Raw genomic sequence first — 24,116 nt, forward strand, 5'->3', positions numbered from 1 at the left:
GTTCACACTCTCCTCTGTTCCACACAGACTTGCCCGAACCCCGAGAGGCAACTAGTGCCCTCGTGGCTCCCTGTGCCTGCCTCCAGCTCATGCTGAAGCCACTTGTGTAGACACCTGTCTCTCTCCTTAGACTACAGGGACAGACCTGCAGGCAGGGGCCCTATCTTATTTGTGTAACCCACTGGCTAACACGCCGCCTGCAAACAGTAGGAGCTCAGTAAGTTTGGTGAGCCCAATAGACATGTGATAACCCATCTATTCCAAAACAATATGAAAGAAAGCTACTTACTTGTTTTAATGTACTATCCAACCTAGTATTTAAAAAAAAAAATCCATGTGGCAGTAAAAACAAAATGGAAAAAAATTGGTCTGCTTTAATCACCACAATGCAACTCTCAGACGTGAAAACGTGGCCAGTCCCCAGTGAGTCTCTCTCCTCGTAATGTTCAGCTATAATTACGTTTGCATCCTGTCTGCGTGTTATTATTTACATTTCTGTGTTGGTGTTTGCACAGTTGGCAGGGCTCCCGAGGAAGCTTTCCTTCTGAGCCCAGAGACGTCTGCATGTCTCCTCAAAGGGTTGTTGAGGTTCCCCAGACAACTCTGCTCTTCCAGATGAGAACCAGCCTCTGAGACTAGGAGGACCCTGCCAGCCAGGCGTTCCTTCTGTCTCAATTGATCCAGTCAACCTCTCTCTCTCTCTCTCTCTCTCCCCACCCCCTCCTTCCTCCACCCTGCACCTCCATCTTTCTCTCATTTCTGGGAGAACATCTATTAGAATCGCTTGTGCAATAAATAACGACCCCTTTATAGCTTCTAGTGCTTCCCCTGAGTAATTAGGAAGCGCATTGTTGTGTAATTCAGAAATTAATTAGTAGTAAATGTTTCAGGAGTGCAGGTGGAAGTGGGAAGCTGGCTGCACTTCCTTCGTCCTTGCTTTCAGCTCCAGAGGAATGTTTCTTGCCTCCTTCAGGGGCTTTCTGGGGCTTGGCCCTCTCATCTTCACCCTGGGTGGTGAGAACACAGCTGCAGAGGCCACGGCAGGCTGTACATCAAGGTCCTCTGACCCAGTGCTGGACAGCAGCCACAGAAGGTGGCTCTCCACTGCCCAAAGAGCTCCTGGGGTGCCTCTGGTTCTGGGAGCAGAGGCAGTGGCTGTTACCCCACAACTGAACCAAGAATCCCACCCTCTCTGGGGAATAGCCTGAAATTCTTTCCCTGTGATGTAGAAAGGCAAAGTGCCCCCCACCCCTTGCAGGATCATTGCGCAGAAGACAGGAATGAGCAAGGAAGGTGGCTGCTTTCTGGCCCAGGAGGTCCTGTGGGGATGCAGTGATGGCCTCAATGTCATAGCAAAGCCCCGAATCTTCCAGAAGAGCCCAGGCCTCTCCAAACAGGCTGTCTTTTCCTATGCTGTTCCCTTTTCTCATGACTTTCCCTCCATCTGGAATACCTTTCCCTCTTGCTGACAGGTGCCTGCATAATACCTAGAATATTTGTCGTTGTTCAGTCGCTAAGTCATGTCCGACTCTTCGTGACCCCATGAACTGCAGCACTCCTGGCTTCCCAGTCCTTCACTCTCCCCTGGAGCTTGCTTAAACTCACGTCCATGTCAGTGATGCCATCCAACCATCTCATCCTCTGTCGTCCCTTTCTCCTTCTGCCCTCAATCTTTCCCAGCATCAGGGTCTTTTCCAATGAATCAACTCTTCACATCAGGTGGCCAAAAGATTAGAACTTCAGCTTCAGCATCAACCTTTCAATGAATATTCAGGATTGATTTCCTTTAGGATTGACTGGTTTAATCTCCTTGCTGGCCAAGGGACTCTCAGAGTCTTCTCCAGCACCACAGTTCAAAAGCATCAATTCTTCAGTGCACAGCCGTCTTTATGGTCCAATTCTCACATCCATACGTGATTACTGAAAAATACATAGCTTTGACTATATATACCTAGAATAGTGTGTGTGTGTATATATATACATATATATATATATATACATATACATGTATATATATGTACTTGAGAAGGAAACGGGAACCCATTCCAGTATTCTTGCCTGGAGAATCCCATGAGCAGAGGATCCTGGTGGGCTACAGTCCATGGGCTTACAAAGAGTTGGACACAATTGAGTGACCTAGTGCCATATATGTGTAATGTCTGTACAAATATACATATATATACTAGAATAGTAAATAGCTATGCTTAATATTTACCAAATGAATGAATGAATGAAGTCCTAGCTGCTCAGTTCCTATCCATCTGGCAGGAAGCCTGCTCCCTCTCCTGAAACAGCACTGACCTCTCTTCTCTTGTGGCCTGACTTTTCTGTACCTCCTCCAGCAGTAATGTTACACTGTTTTAAATTGTTGTTAGTTGTGTGTGACTCTGACTCTCCCGTTCCCCTGTAAGCTTCTGGCAGGCAGAAACCTCTGTTAGTCGTATTTGCACTGCCCACCTCACTTCACCCCCACCCAACCCCCCCTACAACTCCCTAGGTGAGCACTGATCCTGACTTGTAGTTGGTGCTTTAGACAGTCACTGATTGAATTAGTGAGTAGACTGAAGAGCGTGGCTCCACCTCCTGAGCGCTCATCCCGCTGCCCTCAGAAGGCTGAGGGGATTCCACTCCAGGTCTCCAGGAGGGGCCTAGAGACCAAACAGAAGCCCCTCATGCCCACCAGGAAAGCCCACCTTGCAAATCCACGCTTAAGTGTCTGTGAGGCTCTGGAACGAGCTGCCTGCTAATCCCCCCTGCCAGAGCATGAACAGAGTAACTGACTACAGGGACATTTTGGCTTGAATTTCATCACCAGATAATGTCTCTCATCTCCTAATCTTCTCTTCCTTGTTGAATTCAATTCAACAAACCGAAATTGAAGGCTTACACTCCACATGGAATCACCGTGCCTTCTAAACCCCAGAGAATTCCCTTGTGCTTTCCTGAGATTTTACTAACAGAGCCATTCCCCTCTGTGAATACTCAGAGGCAGATTGCTGGTCTACAGTGCCCACCCATTGCCTCCCCAGAGCCTGGTATCCTCAGGGTCAGGACAAGTACTGCCCAGACCACTGGCTGAAAGGAGTGCCTTGGTGCATGGACTCTGGGAAACTGGCTGAACCTTGGAGTCAGAGAACAAGAAAACTTGAACAAAAACACAGGTAAGGCCCAGAAGGGAGGTTCCTGCCTAGATGATCGTGGAGCCAAAGGGCCACCAGCAAGAGATGCCGCCTGCAAGACTGGGTGCGCTTGGATGGCAGCCACAGTGCAGGGAACACTAGACGCCCTTTTCTGAGATCCCAGCCCCTACAAACCATCCTGCGTGCTCCTGGGGAGAGGGAGGAAGCTGGAGAGGATGGGCACTCTGCAAGAGATTTAATTAGACTGAGAAGCAAGAGACTGCCACTTCATATTACCAACCTTCTTCCCTAAAACTGCAATTATGTATCAGTCATTCAAGACCTCAAAGAAAGGGAACATGGCTGTAGGTCAAAACTGGTAAAATGAGGACCTTGGTTGAATTCCCACTTTAATAAACCAACTGTAAAAGTACATTTTAAAGTCAATCAAGAAAATGTGGGTATAGGTTGGTTATAAGATGTGACTGAGAATTATTGCTAATTTTGTTAGGTTGGATAACAGTATTGTGGCTGTGTAATAATGTCCTTTGCTAGAGATGCGTAGCAGAGAATAAAATGTCATGAAACCTGTGATTAACAAAAACTTCTTCAGTAAAAAAACGATAAAACAGATATGGTAAAATATTAAAAATTATTCACTCTAATGAATAATACATGAGACTTCAGTATACAGTTGATATTTATTATGTATCTTAATATTTATATATCAATAATTTATAAACATAAAGTACATAAATGGATAATAATAAATAACATAAAATCATTTTAATAGAAGTAAATTTATAAAATATAAGAATGTGAATATAATGAATATAAAATTTTTCAGAAAGAAAAAGCAAGATTCAGCAGAAGGCAGTAGACTGCCCGGTGTCCCCACATGCCTGCCCCCCAGGCTCTGCACCAGGCACAGAAGGGAGCTGGGAGAAGCATCACTGGGCTTCATGAGACCTTCATAACTCCGTGCAGGTCAGTGTGGGACAGTGTTCCTGCCTTATTTCCATCCCCCATACAGCCCTATGTTTAATCAACTGGTGGAACAAGCACAGGCCTCCCAAAATTGTAAGGAGCTGACATCTGTCTTGATGACTTGCAAACTCCAAATCATCACCCTTTCCCCCACTGAGGGGCCCTCTGTCTCCATGCAGCTGCCACTAGTAAGTGACTGTGCATGTGCGCAGATGTGTCTGACTCACTCGACCCTATGAACTGTAGCCTGCCAGGCTCCTCCGTCATGGGATTCTCCAGGCAAGAGTACTGGAGTGGGTTGTCATGCTCTCCTCCAGAGGATCTTCCCAACTCGGGGAATGAACTCAAGTCTCTTGCGTTGCAGGTGGATTCTTTACCTCTGAGCCACCGGGGAAGCCCAGTTAAGTGACCGCTGCTTCCATTTCACAGACCTGACAGGTGTGCATCAGACAGAACTGATGGAGGTGGAATCCAGGCTGCATGTCTCCATCCTTGTCCGTATCACACAGACAGGCTTCCCATAGCCCCACCTGTAACCCAGAGCTGAGGAACAGAACAAAGCGGGCAAGCGTTCCCTCATGAGGTCCTTCCGGACACTGTCTGCTCTGAAGTGCAGAGAATGGCATTGGGGCAGAGGGTCTTGACTGTCCACTGTCAAGTATGTGAGCTCTCCAGGTTGACCCAGCCCATCAATCAAAGGGAACAGTTCATGTACGAAGGGAGATGACAATTGGGAAATGGGGCCCCCCCATAAGAGAAGCATAGAGAAGCATGGCTGGTGCAGGGGGTGGCTGTGTCCTGAAGCCAGAGCAGAAGCAATCACAGGATGAGAAACTGGGACATCTAAAGCTGAAAACACTGGGCATCTGAGAGGCTAGACAACCTGAAGCTTGGAGTGAGAGGAAAGAAGCCGGCCCTAGTCCGGCAGGTTGAGCACAGCTGACCAAGGAGGGGAGGACTCTGTTCCGTGGCCCCGCTGCCCCAGCCCAGAGGAGCGGCTGGTTTTAGGGAGGCAGAGAGGAGCAACAGGAGCACTGGGCAGGGCGGGGGCCTCCACCAGCTACAACGGCAGAATGCACAGGATGCTCTGAGACCCGATGCTATCAGGACCTTGGTGGGAAGAGCCCCTGCCACATGTGGCAGGGCCACTGCCCGGGTTCTCCCAACTCTGCTCAACGTGGCTTCTGCAATTGTGCATAACCACCAAAAGCCTTACCTGGGCACGTGATGTGAGAGAAAGCTCACATAACGCGAGGCCCGGAGCTCTCGCAGGAAAGCGGACCTGCTAGAGATGCCTTGCTAGTGTGGAATTACCCAGAAAAGTTGCTACACCCTGACTGCTTCCCACCCCATCATCAGGTTCCCTGTTCCCCAAGGTCTCAGTTGAGTCTGGGGGCTGCATGGGGCATGTGTGTCTCCGCATTCACTAATGAGGAAACAAACTCTGCCTTTGAGAGATGACAGGGCTCTGTAGGCGGGGGAGGATGGACAGGAAGGGAGGGAGGATCACCCAAGCCCCACAGCTGCCTCCCAGGCTATCTTGAGCTTCCACTGAGCCACTTCCCTGTCCTTCCAGAAAGTGGGGGACCCAAGAGCCCCCACAGATTCTTTGCACAAATCGCAGGAGGCGGCCATGTCACTGGTGGCAACAGCTCCCTCTACTCTGAATCTGTATGTGGTGGGGGCGGGGAGCAGCTCATCAAGGGACCCCTCCCCCCACCAAGGGGACACATCTTCTTCCCATCCGCCCAGCCCTTCACCCACCCACAGAGGCTGGCTCTAATCCAAATATCAGCAGTCCCCCTAGGGCTTCTGCTGCTGGAAACCGTTGTGAGGGACCTGTGCAGACCCAGTGTCTACTGGGGAAACCAAGTGGGACCCAAGCTACAGAGCCTCCTCATTTGCAAAGGAAAGGACATGGTTTTCATTCACTGAGCACCTATTCTGCATGGGCACTGTACTAGGCTCTGGGCGAACTGGGAACACTCTGCATTCACGGACCACCCATGGCAACAGGGAAGCCGTGAACCACGTTAATGCAACAGCGTGTGGGGAGTGCGGGAAGCCAGGGGAGCCTCCCTGGGGAATGCATCCAGGAGCCACCATTCAGGAGGGGCTGAGCTTTCCTGAGACACAGCCACATCTGGGGCGTGACGAGGCCACACCAAAGTGCAGCAGCTCCACTGCCTTAACCCAGGGGAAAGAACGGAGCATGAAGCAAACTCTCAAATGTTTAACAGGAAATCTATGCGGTGTTAAGATCCTTAACTGGCCTCATGGGCTGTATTGGTAAGAAGTCTTCAGGAAAAACCTTACCTGGGACCCAAGACCCCTAAAGCAAATCCATTTTGTATTGAAAGTATATGTTTTTTGGTTAGCAAACTATCCCCTAAAGTAGCCTGTAAGCCTTCAAAATAAAGCTAACTGTTGCAAGTCGATTATAACATAGTACTTTTCATTTAGGCAGCCATGCTATATGTAAAATATTAGAATTGCTTCGTAGCACTTTATATTTTTTTAGTTTATTTTTTTGAAGTACAGTAGATTTATGATGTTGGATTAATTTCTACTTTACAGCAAAGTGATTTAGTTATACATGTATATATTCTTTTTCATATTCTTTTCCATTATGGTTTATCACAGGATACTGAATATAGTTCCCTGTGCTATACAGGGTAGCACTTTATTTCTAAATAGGGTGGGACAGGGACCTGTACCTGATCAGTGAGCATCAAACTAACACCAGTTGGGCTGATGGCGCAGGCTGGGTGGTATCTCCAGGTAGCCTAGGGCACTTGGACATAACACCTCCTGGGTCCTGCTGATGGCAGATCTGGTGATGAACATTCCCTCATACCTCTGACTGGACGAGGAAGGGCCTCTTTCCTTCTGGGACCCACAGGCTGCCAACCAACTAGAGCTCCTTTTCCACCCTCCAATGAACTGAGCTTTCTCCGCAGGGGCGCCATCCCAAAGCCTCGCCCTAGAAGTGAGGTCCCAGAGCTCCTAGCATCCCTTTCACTTAAGGGCCTACCCCCACTTCCCCCCGGGCCTTGGGAGAGTTGAAGGCAGTAGTAAAGCTGACTGGTGGTCAGTCAGAATGGCCATCATCAAAAAGTCTACAAACAATAAATGCTAGAGAGGGTGTGGAGAAAAGGGAACCTTCCCACACTGTTGGCAGGAATATAAACTGGTGCAGCCACTATGGAAAAGAGTAGGAAGTCTTCTTAAAGAACCAAAAATAGAGCTACCATGTGATTTAGAAATTCCAGTCCTGGGTATATATCCAGAAAAAAATTGAAACACTAACTTGAAAAGATTACAATCGTCAAGACACAGATACAAACCAAGTCTCCATCTACAGATGAATGGATAAAGGAAATGTGGTATATACACATATACATGTATTTTATATATATATGTATACACACATACATATATATATACAATGGAATATTACTCAGCCATAAAAATAATGAAATAATGCTATTTGCAGTAACATGATGGACCTAATATCATACTAAGTGAAGTAAGTCAGACAAAGTAGAACAAATATTATATATCACTTATATGTGGAAACTTAAAAAATAATATAAATGAATTAATATACAAAACAGAAATGGACTCACAGACATAGATAACAAACTTATGCTTACCAAAGGGAAAAGGGTGGTGAGGAGAGAGAAATTAGGAGTTTGGGGTTAACAAATACAAACTATTTTACATAAAATAGATAAGCAATAACGATTTACTGTATAGTACAGGAAACTATATTTAATATCTTGTAATAACCTATAATAGAAAAAAATCTGAAAATATATATATAATTGAATCATTTTGCCTTACACCTGAACTAATACAATCTTGTAAATCAACTATACTTTATTTTTTTAAAAAAATCTCAACTTGTGTTACTCCATACTTGTAAGTCATGTTCCTATAAAGAAGATTCATCCAGTTGCATTTATAGAAGTCAAATACTAACCCTTAATCAGACTACTACCGAGACCAAGGTGTGAGTATGTGTTTTCTCTCCAGTAGCTCACCGCAGTGGACTGAATGGTTGTGGCCCCTTCAGATTTAGATGTTGAAACGCCACACCACACTGTGGTAGTTTTAGGATGTCGGACTGTAGGTTATAATTCAGTTCAGTTCAGTCGCTCAGTCGTGTCTGACCCTTAGGGTTAGTTAAATAAGATCGGGGTTTCCCTGGTGGCTCAGACTGTAAAGAATCTGCCTGCAATGCAGGAGACCCAGATTCAATCCCTGGGTCAGGAGGATCCCCTAGAAAAGGGAATGGCAATCCACTGAAGTATTCTTGCCTAGAAAATTCCATGGACAGAGGTGCATGGCAGGCTATAGTCCAAGGGGTCACAAAAGAGTCAGACACAACTGAGCGACTAACACACACACACACACACACACACACACACAACACACACACACACACACACACACAGGTAAGGTCATGAGGGTGGGGCCCTCATGAATGGGATTGAAGTGTTAGTAGCTCAGTCATGTCCGACTCTTTGTGACCCCATGGACTGCTAGCCCATCAGGCTCCTCTGTCCACAGGATTAGGATTATTGCCTTTAAAGAGTCAAGACTGGGAGCCTGCCTCCCCTCTGCTCTTGCCATGTAAGGACACAATGAGAAGTCCACAATCTGTAGCCCAGAAGGAGATCTCACCAGAACCCAAGAGTGCTGCACCAATCTCAGACTTCTAGCCTCCAGAACTGTGAGAAAATAAATGTCTGTGTTTTATAAGCCACCTGGTCTCTGGTATTTGCGAGCGCAGCCCAAATAGACTAAGACATTCATCTTCCTTTATACTTCATTCCCACAGTCAGTGCGCGAGAGTCAGCTCCGTCCCCAAGTGCCCATCAGGACGCTGGGCTATAGCATCTATTTTCTCACCAATAACAAAGATCCTCCTGTTCCACTGTGAGCAAAACTAACCTGAACCTCATCTCCCCTCAGGTAAGAATTCCCCGCAGCAAGAACTTTCCCTTCTTTTCCTTTCCCTTGGGCAATGCTGACTTTCAATGTAGCAATTTCTCCATCTGCAAGTGGGGAAGAAAGAACTCCATCCCTTGCAGCTCATCCCAGCACCTATCTCAGAAGGGTGGGGAGCAGCTCCTCTCCTGCAGGTGGTCCCCGGAGGCAGCTTAATCTGTAGCAGGCCTTTTCTCCAAGAAATCCACCCACATTTCTCATCTTGCAGCAGCTTTGGGCCGTAAGAAATGACTCGTCATTTCTCACGGACATCTTGTTTCCTAAAGTAGGAACACCCCAGAGCAACCCCCAGATTGTGTATCAATAGAGAAAGGCAGAAACCCTTTTGGCCCACAACTTTAATCAATTTCTGTCCCTCCATGGTGCCCTGGGACCAGCGTAAATGCTGTTGAAAGAGATTTCAGACTCCCTGATTGCTCCAGTGAGACAGGCCAGGATTTCAGGAAACAATAAACAACAAGAAAGAGATGAAAAGTTAATGAATGCCCCCTTAAGGATAAAAGTTCACAAAACTGCAAAGAAGGGGAGAAAAGATGCAGGCAGGTTGTCATGGAGCATCACCGATGACCAAAACCCTGGGTCAGACCAACACACAGCACAGCCACTGAAAAAGAAGGAGATAGAAGTAAGTTCAGGGGTCCTCTGGGAGCTGGTGTGATTGCACCAGCAATGTTCTCCAGCTTCACATGGGTGTGACTTGCTCTAGCTCCTTCCCCAGGAAGTGCCTCACTCCATAAGAGGAAGCAAGGAAGCCCTTTACTAAGTCACTGCTCCCCAGTCAGAGCCCCACGGAAACATGTTTTAGGAAAAGCTTAGCCCCACAAAGCAAAGCAAAGCAAAGCAAAATGAAGTCGCTCAGTCATGTCTGACTCTTTGCAACCCCATGGACTGTAGCCTACCAGGCTCCTCCCTCCATGGGATTCTCCAGGCAAGAGTACTGGAGTGGGTTGCCATTTCCTTCTCCAGGGGATCTTCCCAACCCAGGGATCAAACCCCGGTCTCCTGAATTCCAGGCAGACGCTTTAACCTCTGAGCCACCAGGGAAGCCCTTAGCCCCACAGGGACTTCCAAAAATTTCAGGTTCAACTCAATCGAGCCTAATGTGCTTCTAGGAAGGCCTTCCCTAGATCACTGGAAAGGGATCAGCAACACTGCCATTCTAGGGCAGAATAGAAGTGGTTGTACCCAGACAACTAGGCAGGACCAGGAATAAGCCGGTGCTCTAGCTCTTCTGCCTAAGAAGCAGGTCAAGTGCAATGCCCCACCCCTGAATCCTCAGGACATGCCCACATCTGCATCTCCACAGGCCAGTAAAGGCCCTGCTGTTTAGGCTGCAGCCCTCCACAGGGGAAGGGCATGGTGTTCTCTGCGTAATTGACGGGCCTTGTACGCAATAATTTACACCCATTTATTTTGCATCTGCTCTTGTTGCTGTTCACTCAGCTGTGTCCGACTCTTTTTGACCCCATGGACTGCAGCACGCCAGGCTTCCCTGTCCATCACCAACTCCCAGAGTTTGCTCAGATTCACATCCACTGAGTTGGTGATGCCATCCAACTATCTCATCCTCTGATGCCCCCTTCTCCTCCTGTCCTCAATCTTTCCCCGCATCAGGGTCTTTTCCAATGAGCTGGCTCTTCGCATCAGGTGGCCAAAGTATTGGAACTTCAGCATCTACTCTACCTTGCTGCAATTTAATTCTTTGTTTCTGATTTCCTTCTATATGTCAATCAAAGACCTTCTGCCTGAGAAGTTAGGCGTTTTAAACTGTAGCCACCACCCCCAATTTCATCCAAATTAATAAGAGCTTGCATCCTTGAAATGATCTGAGATATAATTGATGACAATCATACTCCTCCCAGAAATGCCTGTCACAGAACAAGCATTGTTTCCACAAAGAAATAAGATAAGCCAGTGCGAATAAACAGCGCTTGGCAGCAATACCATCCAAGAATTTTCAAGTACCACAAGCAAGCAGTTTACCAAAACTACTTACCTCAGCCAGAGAGAGCTGGACAATGCCATTCTGGTCCTTGTCCAGAAGTCTGAACAGTTCTAGAAAGCCAGAGAAGGAATGAAGTCAGATAAGGACGCTCCTGGACTTTGGAACAGCCGGAGAGCTGCCTCTGTCCACCCCACACCCACCTGGCACCCTCCCTCCATCTCCCACACCCTCTCCAGCTTCCAACTGGCTTCAGGGACCCCGGAAGTCTAGATCTGGACCCAGTGCCCAGAGCAATGGGCTTTTGGCAGCAGATGTCCACTCGCCCAATTAGACAAACTTCCAGTTGTGAGCAGAGAAGTTCCTTTTGCCATCTGCACACCCAGAGCTCTAGAAACTTGCAATTCTTTCAACAGGGGTGGGGGCTGGGGTCATGGAACAGGGGTGGTTGCCCCATGTGTGAGTAATCCAGATGCGAAGCTTCGCCTCTGGCTGCCTGACCTTTCCCCAAACTCCCTCCCTTAATAGGATATATTAGCATAAGCATGGGGCTTTCTCGATGGCTGGGTGGGTAAAGAATCTGCCTGCAATGCAGGAGATGAAGGTTTGATTCCTGCGTCAGGAAGATCCCCTGGAGGAGGAAACGGCAAGCCACTCCAGTATTCTTGCCTGAAAAGTCTCAAGGACAAAGGAGCCTGGTGGGCTACAGTCCATGGGGTCGCAGAGTCAGACACAGCTGAGGGGCTAAGCACAGCATTACAGCATAAGCCCAAGCGGGAAGAAGACTATCCACAGCCTCCCAGAAGGAGACCCCTATTCCCTCTCTGGGAGGTGATACCTGCTCTCATGATTCCCATCGATGCGAACAGATACCAAAAGCTTAAGGACCATTGCAGGACTCACTCATTTGTTGCAATGACTGCACACAATAGGTGCACAAAAATCTCCCAGAGAAGGCAACACCGTGGGCATGGCCGGCTTCCTCAGCCCCTTCAGTTTCTGCTGCCCCTCCCCCAAGGATGCCACAATTACCTAAGCCTTCCTGGTTCTGCCTTCTGGCCCTGCCCCCTGCTCCTTCCTATACCTCAGGAGAAGTGGGATGGGTCAGGGTGGGGGTGAGGGGGCTTCCTTGGTGGATCAGATGGTAAAGAAACTGCCTGCAATGTAGGAGACCCCGATTTGATCCCTGAGTTGAGAAGAACCCCTGGAGAAGAAACGGGCAACCCATTCCAGTATTTTTGCCTAGAAAATCCCACGGACAGAGTATGGTGGGCTACAGTCCATGGGGTCGCAAAAAGTCAGACACCACTGAGCAACTAACACTTTCACTTAAAGGAGAGCGTGACTCACTGAAGAGGGTCTCCAGGCGGATCATACAAGCAATGAAGCTGTCAAAGTCCATGGTGAGCTTGCTGCATGCATACCGCATGGCGATGGTCTGCTGGACCTGGTCACTGAGGGTGAAACCTGTGGGCAGAGGGGGGCCAGGGTCATAGATGGAATGGGGGGCCTCAGTTCTATCTCCAACAGAATTCAGGGCTAACTCTCGCCTGATGCTGCCCCCTTCAAAGGATTCCAGAGGATTCTGGTCATCAAATCAGCTTCCTTTTAGAAAATCCTCAACAGGATGAACCCCACTCCCTGGTCCAAAAATAGGCCTGGAGCTCCAGCACTAACTTAGCTTTGCATCACATGGACCATGGCAAAAAAAAAAAAAACAGGGAAGGTGAAGGGACTGCCTCTCCTGCCCATCCCCTTCACAGCCCAGTCCTGTGATTGCTGTCACCTTCCCAGGAACAGGCAAAGTCCTTGGAAAAAGTCTAAAGAATCCAGCAACATTCCCTGCTCCCCAGATAAGGAAGGTACTCAACACATCTTTGTTATCACACAGACATCCAGCACAAGATAATTACCACTGATGGTCATCAGCAACCACCACTATATTAAGCACATTTTCAATGAGCACATCCCGGTCTCGGGATCTTCCCTGAGGGATGTGTCCTCACCTGCCTTCTTGAGGGCTGTCCTCATCTCATGGGCATCGATAGTCCCCGAGTGGTTATGATCGGTCTCCCGAAAGATCTCCTAAAGCAGGAGAAAAATTCCAGGTGAAAACAACTGTTTGCAGCCCCTGCAGAACCATCTCCCTCTACCCCACTGCTTCCTCAAGAGGCCAGGGACACTCTCAGAGGTTTCACTGATTCCTCCCAAGAAGTCTCCAGAACAAAAATAGGAGCTTGTGCTGAGAGCCAGCGGTAGTCCTTGTGCTCTGTGAACAGTGGGACTTCCGCTGGCAGCACTGGTGCAGGGGCCTGCTTAGTCCTTCCTGGACAGTGTGCCCAGGTCTGGTGTTCTCTTTGACCATGATGAAGGATCTGGTTAGACCAGTGCAGGAAACTGATCAGGAATGGGTGTCAGGAAGGGCAAGGTGCCAGAAAGAGAACAGAGGAGAGTGACCAGAGCCCAGAGGTTACCCAACAGGGAGAAAAGGGTTACCAGATACTTCTGGATCTTCAACCAGAGCGTCTTGAATTCCACCAGTTCCAGGGAGCCTGTCCCATTGCTCTAGGCGGGTTAAGGCCAACACGATCAAGCCCAGTTTCCACATGCTTTATGTATCACATTCTCTGTGACCTTGCACAGTGAGTGTCTTAAGACCTCAGTGAACATCCATGTCTGCAGTAAGCAGGGCCCTGGGGGTCATGGTGGGAAGGATTGGTGGGAGACAAGTTCAAATAAAGATTAAAGAAGTCAAACGCTCACAAAGGCCCTTGTTTGAGGTCAGGCACAGAGCTAGGGGCTAAGGGCAAGTCAGGAGCCTAATCCTCCTACAATATCATTCATTTAGTGTTCAGCATCCTCATCACCGTGGGATTTTGAGAGGGTGGAGCTAAATAATCTGTAGTAAATTCTCTTCCAGATTTAAATGTCTGCCATTGATATTAGAGTTGATGGCAAAATGGTACCAGAAGAGTCCTCAGGAGCATGGGATTGGGATTCTTAGCCACACACAGTCTACACATATTTGTCTGGTGCTTTGAAGAGGCTCTGAGCTTCTCACCATTGATTCCCAGGGATCCTGGGACATGGTCCCAGCAGGACAGCTGGCTCAGCCAAAATGGACCAGGGGTTCTGTGCAATCCTCTGTGTCCAGTGAATACTGATTAAGCACTGGGCTAGACCTGGGGGGTGCTTTTGAACTCTTTGTGAAGTTCAGTCTCTTTGAAACTACCCTTTTCTCAGCCATCCCAATTAATCAATAGACACCAGTGTGTTACAACTCAGGTGTTAAAATTCTGAAACAGACCATCATTCTCACCTCCTTCAACTAGCCAAACAAAAAGTCATGTTTGCACTCAAGACTGTAAACCTCACCCTTTAAGAAAGTCTGTGTCTTTTATCTCCACAATCTATGCTGAGTGTTGGATGCACCACAACCTTCCAATCCTCACTAATGTCTACTAACATACCTGAGGATAGTAATCCGCAAAGAGGGCTATCACTATGGTCTAGCCAGACCTGTGTATACTTGTATCTCATTTCAGCCTCACAAAACTACAGGAGCTACATTCTGTTATCCCATTTTCCAGGAGAAGACATGAGGTTCACAGTATTCAATAACTGTAGTAGGGCCAGAACTTGGATCTCCTGTCTGTTCCAAAGCACTGTCTCAGAGCACCAACATATCCTCAATTCCAGATGAAGCTGCCGACTCCCAGGCCTTGTCCCAAGTGCCCTGAATCAGCATCTCCAGGAGCGAGACCCAGGCAACTGGATTTTTAAAACTCCATGATTTTTCAGTGCTGATACATGCTACCCTGGACTACATGCTATACGATTCTATTAACATGAAAATATCCGGAATAGGCAAATCTATAGAGACAGAAAGTGATAGTAGGGCAGAGGGTTTGGGGTTGTTGAGCGGAAAGGTGAATGACTGCAAATATGGGTGCAGAGTTCCTTTTAGGGGTGATAAAAAGCTCTAAAATGGATGGTGGTGTTTGCACAACTCTGTGAATATACTAAAAAAAAACATGAAGTTGTATCCTTTAAATGGGTACATGGATGGTATGTGAATTATGTCTCAATATCGATAGCTCAACAGGTAAAGAATCCACCTGCAGTTCAGGAGACACAGGAGACATGGGTTCCATCCCTGAATCGGGAAGCTCCCCTGGAAGAAGAAATCACTTCCCACTCCAGTATTCTTGCCTGAAGAAATCTCATGGACAGAGGAGCTTGGTGGGCTATAGTCCAAAGGGTTGCAGAGTCAGACGCCACTGAATGACTGAGCAAAAATACGCAAAAAGCTACACAAGGTTCCATGGGGCTTCCCTTGTGCCTCAGATGGTAAAGAATCCACCTGCAGTGTGGAAGACCTGGGTTCGATCCCTGGGTTGGGAAGATCCCCTGGAGAAGGAAATGGCTACCCACTCCAGTATTCTGGCCTGGAGAATCCCATGGACTGTATAGTCCCTGGGGTCGCAAAGAGTCAGACACAACTGAGCAACTTTCACCATGGGCAGTTCTGCTGTATTTTCTGGTTCAAAACCACTGCCCCCAAAGCATCTAAATGGTGAAACAGACGCTCTTGAAGAATGATTGAGTCACAGTCCTCTTAGAGCCATGAAAATGCAAACACCCCTGGGAATAATGTTTGAGGGACCACAAGGTCACCCTCAAACCTAAATGATAAGTTCACAGGCAAGTTTAAGAAGAATGACTCAGAAATCAATGACTGTTTGCAAAAAATGAATCAACAGTTAACAGTTCTTCATGGCCCATGGCTTCTTAAACATGGACCTCACTGAAGGACCACACTGGCCTCAAAGAAGGCCACAGGGCTGGGCAGGCCCAGCATCTGAAAGTCCAGGACCACAAGGATAGAACCAGCTCTCCATGGTTGACACCCCCAGTAGAGGTCAGCACACTCAAGCTGGCTGTCCAAGCCCTCTGTGCCTGGCCAGGGGGCAAGTACAACTCACTCCTCCCACCCCAGAGGTCATCATATCTCATCATAGATGAAGCCCCCAGAGCTGAAGTACATTCTCCAAAGCTCCAGTTTACAAAGAAATCGCCTTCACCAGCAGCACCATGGGACACGGTAACCTGGACCCACCCAAGACCAAGTTTCAAGGAAGGGGTGCCCTGCCCTTCCCCACTCTGCGCTCAAGGTTTTCCTTCCATCTAGAATGCCCTAACCTTCTCCATTCCTCCCCAAATCTCTTTCTCATTCTTCAACATAGAACAAGGGTCAAATCAGGTCAGAGCAAACAAACAGGTTTATCCTGTGTGATCAAATTCTCAACAATTGGTGTCAAGGATGGGAGACAGAGACAGATGGGGACGGAGAGAGCCAGGGAGAGGAAGGAGAGGAACCGAGCCCTGTGGGAGGAATGCCGTGATAAGTGGAAGGCCACAAATGCCATTTTTGCTATCTCTGAATTATTGATATGTATACGGAACTCAGCATGGTGCTCGGTGATGACCTAGAGGGGTGGGATCGGGGTAGGGCGGACGTTCAAAAGGGACGGGATATATATGCAATTATGACGGATTCACATTATTATACAGCTGACACCAACACAACACTGGAAAGCAATTATGCCACAATAAAAAAATTAAGTTCTTGGTGAAAATGAAAAAAAAAAAGTGAAACACCAAAAAAAAAGAGGATTTTAAACAAGTCATTTAAACATGGCACACCTCAGTTTCTTCACCTGTGAAACAGAGAGCATCTCAGGCTTACTGGAGAGCAAAAATGAGATGACATTTTTCTTTCCAGCTCAGGCATGTAGCTGCCATATGCTCAGAAAATGCTGGTTCCCTTCTCTCTCTTTCCCCTGCCTCCATCTCAGGTGGAGGAGTCAAGAAAACCAGGATCAAAGTAAAAATAATGTGACATTTAAAGGATACATCCATCAGGCTGATCATCTCTCTGCAAGTGTTGATGTCAAATCCATCAAATTTGACGTCTGTTCCTAAATATTTAAATAGAAAGAGGTGGGGGGGGGGGGCAGAGTCAGGATCATTTGAAGGCATGGGAAATAATCGCCCTGGTAGGAGGCCACCAAAGACACCAGCCAGAGTACAGAGCCGAACGTGAGCTTCACATAAACGAGTGAGCTTGGTGGCGGGCTCCTGGGAAGAGGCCCCCTGGAGTCCCAGAGGTGGATGCTGGCCTCGGGATTCAGTGTCAGAATCTCAGCTTTGCTACTCACAAGCCACGGACTTCAGCAAGCTAATATCTCTGAGCTGTGCTTTTCTGCTCCATCAATAAGAAGAACAATAATACTCACCCCCAAAGCTAACATGATAAAATTAGATAATGTAAGTGAAGTTCTTAGCATGGTGCTTGGTCTATGACAAGTTCTTAATAAATCAGCTAACTTTTTATTGGCCAGGTATTGTTCGAAGCACTCTATTTTGTTTAGTCTCTGCATCAAGTCCAGCTCTTTTGAGACCCCTTGGGCTGCAGCCCAAGTAGCTCAGCAGAAAAGAATCTGCCTGCAATGCAGGAGTCTCAGGAGATATGGGTTTGATACCTGGATTGGAAAGATGGAAAGAGGGCATGATAACACACTCCAGTAGTCCTGCCTGGAGAATGCCATGGACGGAGGAGCCTGTGTCCATAAGATCACAAAGAGTCAGACACGGCTGAAGTGACTTAGCATGCATGCATGGACTGCAGCCCTCCAGGCTTCACCATCCATGGACTTTCCCAGCCAAGAATACTGGAGTGGCTTGCCATTCCCTTCTCCAGGGGATCTTACCGACCCAGGGATTAAAGCTGCATCTCCTGCGTTGGCACGTGGATTCTTTACAACTGAGCCACCAGAGGAGCCCTCTAAGAACTGTACCCCATGTGGTAAATACCTTCATACCGATTTTATAGATAAGGAAACAGAGGCCCAGAGAGGTTAAATAATTTGCTGAAGATCACAGAACCCAGGCAGAGTTGGGATCTAAACACAGGCTATCTGGCTCCATAGCCCAAGATTTTAACCACAACACACAGCCTCTCAAATAGTAACTGTTAATGTTACTGCTAAATTGCAGGCATCTCTGGGATCTACAGCCATCCCTGGCTCCATGCTCAACTTGCTCACACTTGAAAGCCAAGGCAGGAAGACACCAAAGACCCTGCAGCCCTCTCCACTTCCCTGGGCTCTTTCTCTGCCAGGCAGGAGGAATAGCTGGAGCAGAGGGTGCGGAGGGCCTCCAAGCCTGGGCCCTCAACCTCAGGGAGGTGCTCAGCCCCAGGGTGGGCTCACATCCGGCTTTGCCCCTGTGCCCTTCACGCTCAGACCCTTTCTGGCTTCCATGGGTGAACATCCCCATCGCTCAACCAGCCTGAAGCCTTAATCTGGCCCATCCCCAAGCTGGGCAAGAAACCAGCTCCATGGATCTGCAGTTCATAGGAGAGGAACATGCTTTTCCTCAGCCTGGGTGCAGTTTGATCCTCTGCCAGCCCTCAGGACTTTAGCTAACGTCTAAAGACGGAGAACTGTTACGATCGAGGACAGGCAGAATCCTCCCCTCCACACGCCTTCCCCAGAGGGGCACTACAGAACAGGATTTTCAAGCTGCATAGCTTCCACAGTAGCAAGTTATTAATTTTGTGGGAGAATTTCATTTACATCACTCTCAGCCCAATTTCTTTCCTGCCAGGACTCAGGACTCTTTGCTGTAGGGCCAACTGGCCCCAGCATCAGCCCTGCTCTCACCCTGCCCACCACCCCTCTGCTCCAGCCTCTCCCACCTGCCAGACGCTCTCTTGGTACAGATGGAATCAGGGCCCTGGTCTCCATCTGCAGTGCCCCTGGCCCAGTGCCCACCCCCACCCTCACTGGCTCCCAACATCTCTCTTAGGCTCCCAGACTTCCTGAAAAGCCCCCAGGAAGAACTTACGTTTGGAAAACACTTCATTCAGAGCTGTTCTGAGTTCACTGGCCCTGATCTCAGAATCCTAGAAAGAGGAACCCGAATGCAAAGCATGTCAGACCTTAATGAGTGTTTCAAGACACAAAATGAACGTAGATTCAGACACCGGGTCCACTGACCCTATGATTTTTAAAAGGCTATGTTGGCTTTAAAAAAAAAAAAATCGAATTCACAGCTTCTCTGGGGCCCCCACAGCCCAGTGAGAAGTGTATATTAATGGCATAGGCAGGGCACACTCATAGCAGAAGGCTGCACACAGGGTCTACTGCCTTTCTCAGACTTGCCCAACCCGAGACCAAGACGGGCAAGAAGCAGAAAAGGAGCTGGCGCTGACGGCCACGTGCCTGACAGCACCCTCAAAACCTCACAACAGCACTGTCCTCGTGTTAGGGTGAAGGAAGCTCTGACTCTGTAAACTGCGGCGCACCATATGGGCTTCCCTGGTGACCCAGTCAGTAAAGAATTTGCCTGCAATGCAGGAGACCCAGGTTCAGTCCCTGGGCCAGGAAGATCCCCTGGAGAAGGCAATTCACTCCAGTATTCTTGCCTGGGAAATCCCATGGACAGAGGAGCCTGGAGGGCTATAGTCAATGGGGTCGCAAGAGCTGAACATGACTTAGCGACCAAACCACCACCAAACGCCATATACCTTTACCATGTAATTGCCATTTGCCTGCAATGTAATTGCTGGAGTTCACAGTCACCAGTGGCAGAACTGGCATTCGAAACCTAAGTCTGTCTCACCCCAAAGCACTCGCTCTCCCCACTGCATCTGTGGGAGCTGCCATTTCACATAAAGCCCACCTCATCCCGGAAGTAGAGATTTTGGGGACTAGGGTTCTTCACCTGCACGGGGCGGAGGATAAACACTGAGCATCAGGATTACTGGTCCCTTAACAACCAGCTGGAGGACAGACCTCAGGCAGGATGCCGAAAGAAGTTCAGAGACAGTGAGGCTTAGAGAAGGGGCCCCAGACTAAAATCTGGGTTCCAGTCATACCTCCCCCACTTATTCGCCATGGGACCTTAGCCAAGTCACTTCCCCTGGTGAGGTGTGGTCTTAACACTTGTCTGCACGGGGCCCCATTTCTCCCCTCTTCCACCAGCCAGGCCCAAGCTGCTCGACTAGAAATAATCGAGGTGGAAGCTGTGAGCTTGCCTGTGAGTGCAGCTGGCCTCATTCAGGCACAGAATGGTCAGTCTCAATAATAAGACCTGGGGACATCCTGAAAAGCCTCCAGGCCAAGAATGGGCTGTTGAGACCTTGATTGTCCTTCACAAGGCCTCATGCCCCAGCCAGCTCCTTAACTTCTCTGGGCCCGACCCTGCACCAGGAGAACAGTGACAGTGACTGATATTGCCCCACCAGGCAAGAGAGAAAAGATAAGGTACATGAAGAACTACACCAACAGGAGCTTTCATTTTGTTATCAGTCTTGATGTTCCAAATAAAATATGGTCCCTTGGAAGCTAAGGCAACAAGGTTTTGTTAGCAAAAACATTGGTCTAAGTGTCTATCTAAAACATAAATTGCCTCAATTTTGCAAAGCCTTCTTTAATGGCTATATAAAGGAACTGTGTTCCCAAGTTTTATTTTCTGCCAGGGATTTTAAAGTATTTTCTTCTACTCCATCCTTAAGTCTATAAAGTGGCTCAGAGCTTTCCAAGGGTGGAGAGCATTGTTTTTCTCCTTCTGTTACAGAATGAATGTTTGCATCCTCCAAAATTTGTATGTTGAAATCTAACCCCCAATAGTAAAGTATAGGAGGAGGGACCTTTGGGAGGTGATTAGGTCATGAGGGTGGAGCCCTCGTGAGTGGAATTAGTGCCTTTACAAAAGGGACCCCAGATGGATTCCTAATCCTCTTTCTGCCACATGAGACAGTGAGACGTGAGTCCGCAAGTTAGAAGACAGCCCTCCCCAGAATCTGACCAGGCCAACACCCTGATCTCAGACTGCAAGCCTCCAGAACTGTGAGAAATAAATTTCTGTTGTTCAAACGCTTTCCAGTCTGTGGTACCTTGTTATAGCAGTCCAAGATGATGGACGCCTTTCCAGGCCCTCTGGCAAACCTATTATCCTTCAAAGAGCAGTGCATTCGCTGTATTTATGGGGCCAGTTGTGACACTCGGAGTCCGGAGTCTGCTCTGACTTACAGCCCCTCAGGACCAGAATCACAATAAGCCAAGTCAGCAGGATGGGGCAGGAAGGAGCAGTGGGCACACCAGCTCCACAGGCCCCCGAGCGGTGCTGGCACCTGGGCCAAGCTTGACTCCCACAAGCCCAGCTCCGCCGGTGTCCCTGGGGGCGGGCGAGGCAGCAGGACATGAAGCACTTAGCCCAGGCCTGGTTGACTGAGCCGCCGGCCACCTGGGCTGGGCGAGTCCTCTCATCTCTGAAGGATATAGGGAAGTTTAGCCTCTTGGTTTTCTAGTCAGGGCTCTGATCCGCCAGGATCAGTTTACACACAGAAAGGCTTTTGGCAGGACCTGGAGATTCAAATTTTCTACTTTCTCAAAATGCAAGACGACACAGCAAGAAAACTGCCCGTGGTCAACCCCACAGTCCTCTCGCCAGCAGTGCAGGAAAGACCTCAGGCTTCAGACAGGAAGAGGCAACAGACAGACCTGGGAGGCCTGAGACCTGTGGCCCTTGTTACTCAAGGGGATGCAAAGGACAAAAGACTCAGGTGACCTGAGCTTTCTCGAACACTCTCCTGTCCGTGTGGGAGCTCGTGTTCGCCCTCCACTCACCTTCCCGGCAAACTTCTCAAACAGGCTCCTCAGCTGGCCATCTTCTTGCTCCACCTCGCTGGGTCGTGGCTAAAAGGCGGGGCAGTTACAAAGTTAAGATGGGACTCACTGAGAAAAATGAAAGATGAAGATTTAAAATTCATCCGTGCATCATTCACTACATCTGTCGCGAGTCTGTTGTGTGCTGGGCACTAGGTGGGGATGAGGTGGGGCATGGTGATAAACAGGAGGGGTCCAGGGTCCTGGCCCCAGGAGCTTTCCATCCAGCCAGGCTCAGGGGTTGAGGGGATTCCTAGGTAATCAATAAGAAGCCCCAAATGACTGCTACAGGTCAGTGTCAGAGCTTGGTGTTTTAAAGGTGGCATACCTCATGTGGGTTTCCAACTACCACATCCCCAATTTCCCTGAAACACAGAGAAAGGAAATAGCAAACATGGGTAAGGATTAACAAAACATATAGCTAAAGGCTAGGTTCTTTCAGGAAGTCTGTGGCCCAGCTGAGGGACCAGCTTCCCAACAGAAAACCTGGTTCCTACTATCACCAAACTGCATAAACTGAACCAGGATCCCTCCCTTCATGCCTCCAACTCCCACCCCACCCTGAGTTTTCCCCAGAGACAAGAGCTGCCAAGTTCAGTGGGCCCTTCATGGAATCCGGAATGTTCACCCTGGAGGACTACTCTTCTGAGGAATCCTCTCCCCATCTTTCCCAGTTACTAATCTCATCTTTCCAGCAATGTGAATCCCTGCTGAAATGGTATCTGGGGAATGAGTCACCAAGCCCACAACCCACAAGTCCATGCATACATGTACACGGTATGTGGGGCAGTGTGTGTGTGTGTGTGTGTGTGTGTGTGTGTGTGTGTGGTGTGGGGGGGTGATACTACATGTTAAGTGTGTGTATGTGGTGTTTGTGTGTGGTTTTATGTGTGTGGTGTGTATGTGTGTGATACATGTGATGTGTGTATATCAGGTGTGTGTACGGTGTGTTTGTGGTGTATGTGTAGCATATATATGTAAGGGATATGTGATCTGCATGTATGTATGGCATGAGTGTATGTGCACACGGTGTGTATGTAGTGTGTGTGGTATGTCTGTACTGTGTTGGTAGGAAGGTGCACAGTATATGGGGTTTGTGTGTGGTGTATGGGTGTGCAGTGTGTGGGTATGTGTGGTGTGTGTGTATGTGTGTGGCGTGTGTGGTGTGTGTGTGTGGTGTGTGTGTGTGGTGTGTGTGTGTGGTGTGTGTGTGTGGTGTGTGTGCGTGGTGTGTGTGTGGTACGGGCAGCTATACTATGTGTTAAGTGTGTGTATGTGGTGTTCGTGTGTGTGTGGTTTTATGTGTATATGCAGTATGTGTGTCGTGTGTAGGTGTGTGGTATATGTGATGTACGTATGTCCAGAAAGTATATATCAGGTGTGCGTATGGTGTGTATGCGTGGTATATGTATGTAAGGGACATGCAGTCTGCCTGTATGTATGGTATGTGTGTATATGTGCATGGTGTGTGTGTGGCATGTGTGGTATGTCTGTAATGGGTTGCTATGCAGGTGCACAGTATATGGGGTGTGTGTGGCATGTGTGGTATGTCTGTAATGGGTCGGTATGCAGGTGCACAGTATATGGGGTGTGTGTGTGGTGTGTGGGTGTGCAGTGTGTGGGTGTGTGGGTGTGTGTGTGGTGTGTGTTGTGTGTGTGTATGTAGTGTGTGTGTGTGGTGTGTGTGTGTGTGGTGTGTGTGTGGTACGGGCAGCTATACTATGTGTTAAGTGTGTGTATCTGGTGTTTGTGTGTGTGTGGTTTTATGTGTATGTGTGTGGTGTATGCGTGGTATATGTATGTAAGGGACATGCAGTCTGCCTGTATGTATGGTATGTGTGTATGTGCGCATGGTGTGTGTGTGGCATGTGTGGTATGTCTGTAATGTGTTGGTATGCAGGTGCACAGTATATGGGGTGTGTGTGGCATGTGTGTGTGGTGTGTGTATGTGAGATGTGCATGCATCGTATATGTGTGGTGTGTGATGTGGGTGTGTGTGGTGTGTGTATGTGATGTCGGTGTGCATGGTCCATGCAGCGTGTGTGTGTGTGATGTGTGTATGTGGCGTATGAGTGTGTGGTGTGTAAGATAAGTGTAAGAGAAGAGGCAGTGTTCTCACCCAGCTCCTCCTCTATGTGGCGCCCTCCCCACTGGGAGGAAAATGCTCTCACCCAGCTGTTACTGATGCCCTCTCTTGATCTTTTTAGAAGGAAAACTCTTCCCCTCCTACAGACCAACGTAGAGGAGCAGGAGGGGGCCCCCTCATGAAGAACCCTTGCAGGGGCGACAGATTTCCTCCGGGGGCCGGGGGTGGGT

The 24,116-nt window shown here is 48.5% G+C and overlaps 1 protein-coding gene across 5 annotated transcripts in view; it reads right to left on the bottom strand.

The window, feature by feature from the left end:
• CAPN8 (calpain 8) overlaps positions 1-24,116 on the bottom strand; it is a 108,058-nt gene that overhangs the window by 23,590 nt on the left and 60,352 nt on the right. For 2 of the 5 annotated variants that reach the window (XM_060396341.1, XM_060396342.1), the window contains exons 13-20: positions 22,129-22,165; positions 21,762-21,830; positions 18,976-19,033; positions 16,981-17,045; positions 13,561-13,629; positions 13,071-13,149; positions 12,415-12,531; positions 11,119-11,177 (exon numbers count right to left, since the gene is read on the bottom strand). In XM_060396341.1, coding sequence (XP_060252324.1) covers positions 11,119-11,177; positions 12,415-12,531; positions 13,071-13,149; positions 13,561-13,629; positions 16,981-17,045; positions 18,976-19,033; positions 21,762-21,830; positions 22,129-22,165 — 553 coding nt within the window. Of the gene's footprint in view, positions 1-9,442; positions 9,727-11,118; positions 11,178-12,414; positions 12,532-13,070; positions 13,150-13,560; positions 13,630-16,980; positions 17,046-18,975; positions 19,034-21,761; positions 21,831-22,128; positions 22,166-24,116 lie in introns of those variants that run through there. The other 3 variants (XM_027976291.2, XM_042257118.1, XR_006061450.1) reach the window with 3 other exon arrangements.

Source organism: Ovis aries, chromosome 12 (genome assembly GCF_016772045.2).
Source record: "Ovis aries strain OAR_USU_Benz2616 breed Rambouillet chromosome 12, ARS-UI_Ramb_v3.0, whole genome shotgun sequence".
NCBI classification, from domain to species: domain Eukaryota; kingdom Metazoa; phylum Chordata; class Mammalia; order Artiodactyla; family Bovidae; genus Ovis; species Ovis aries.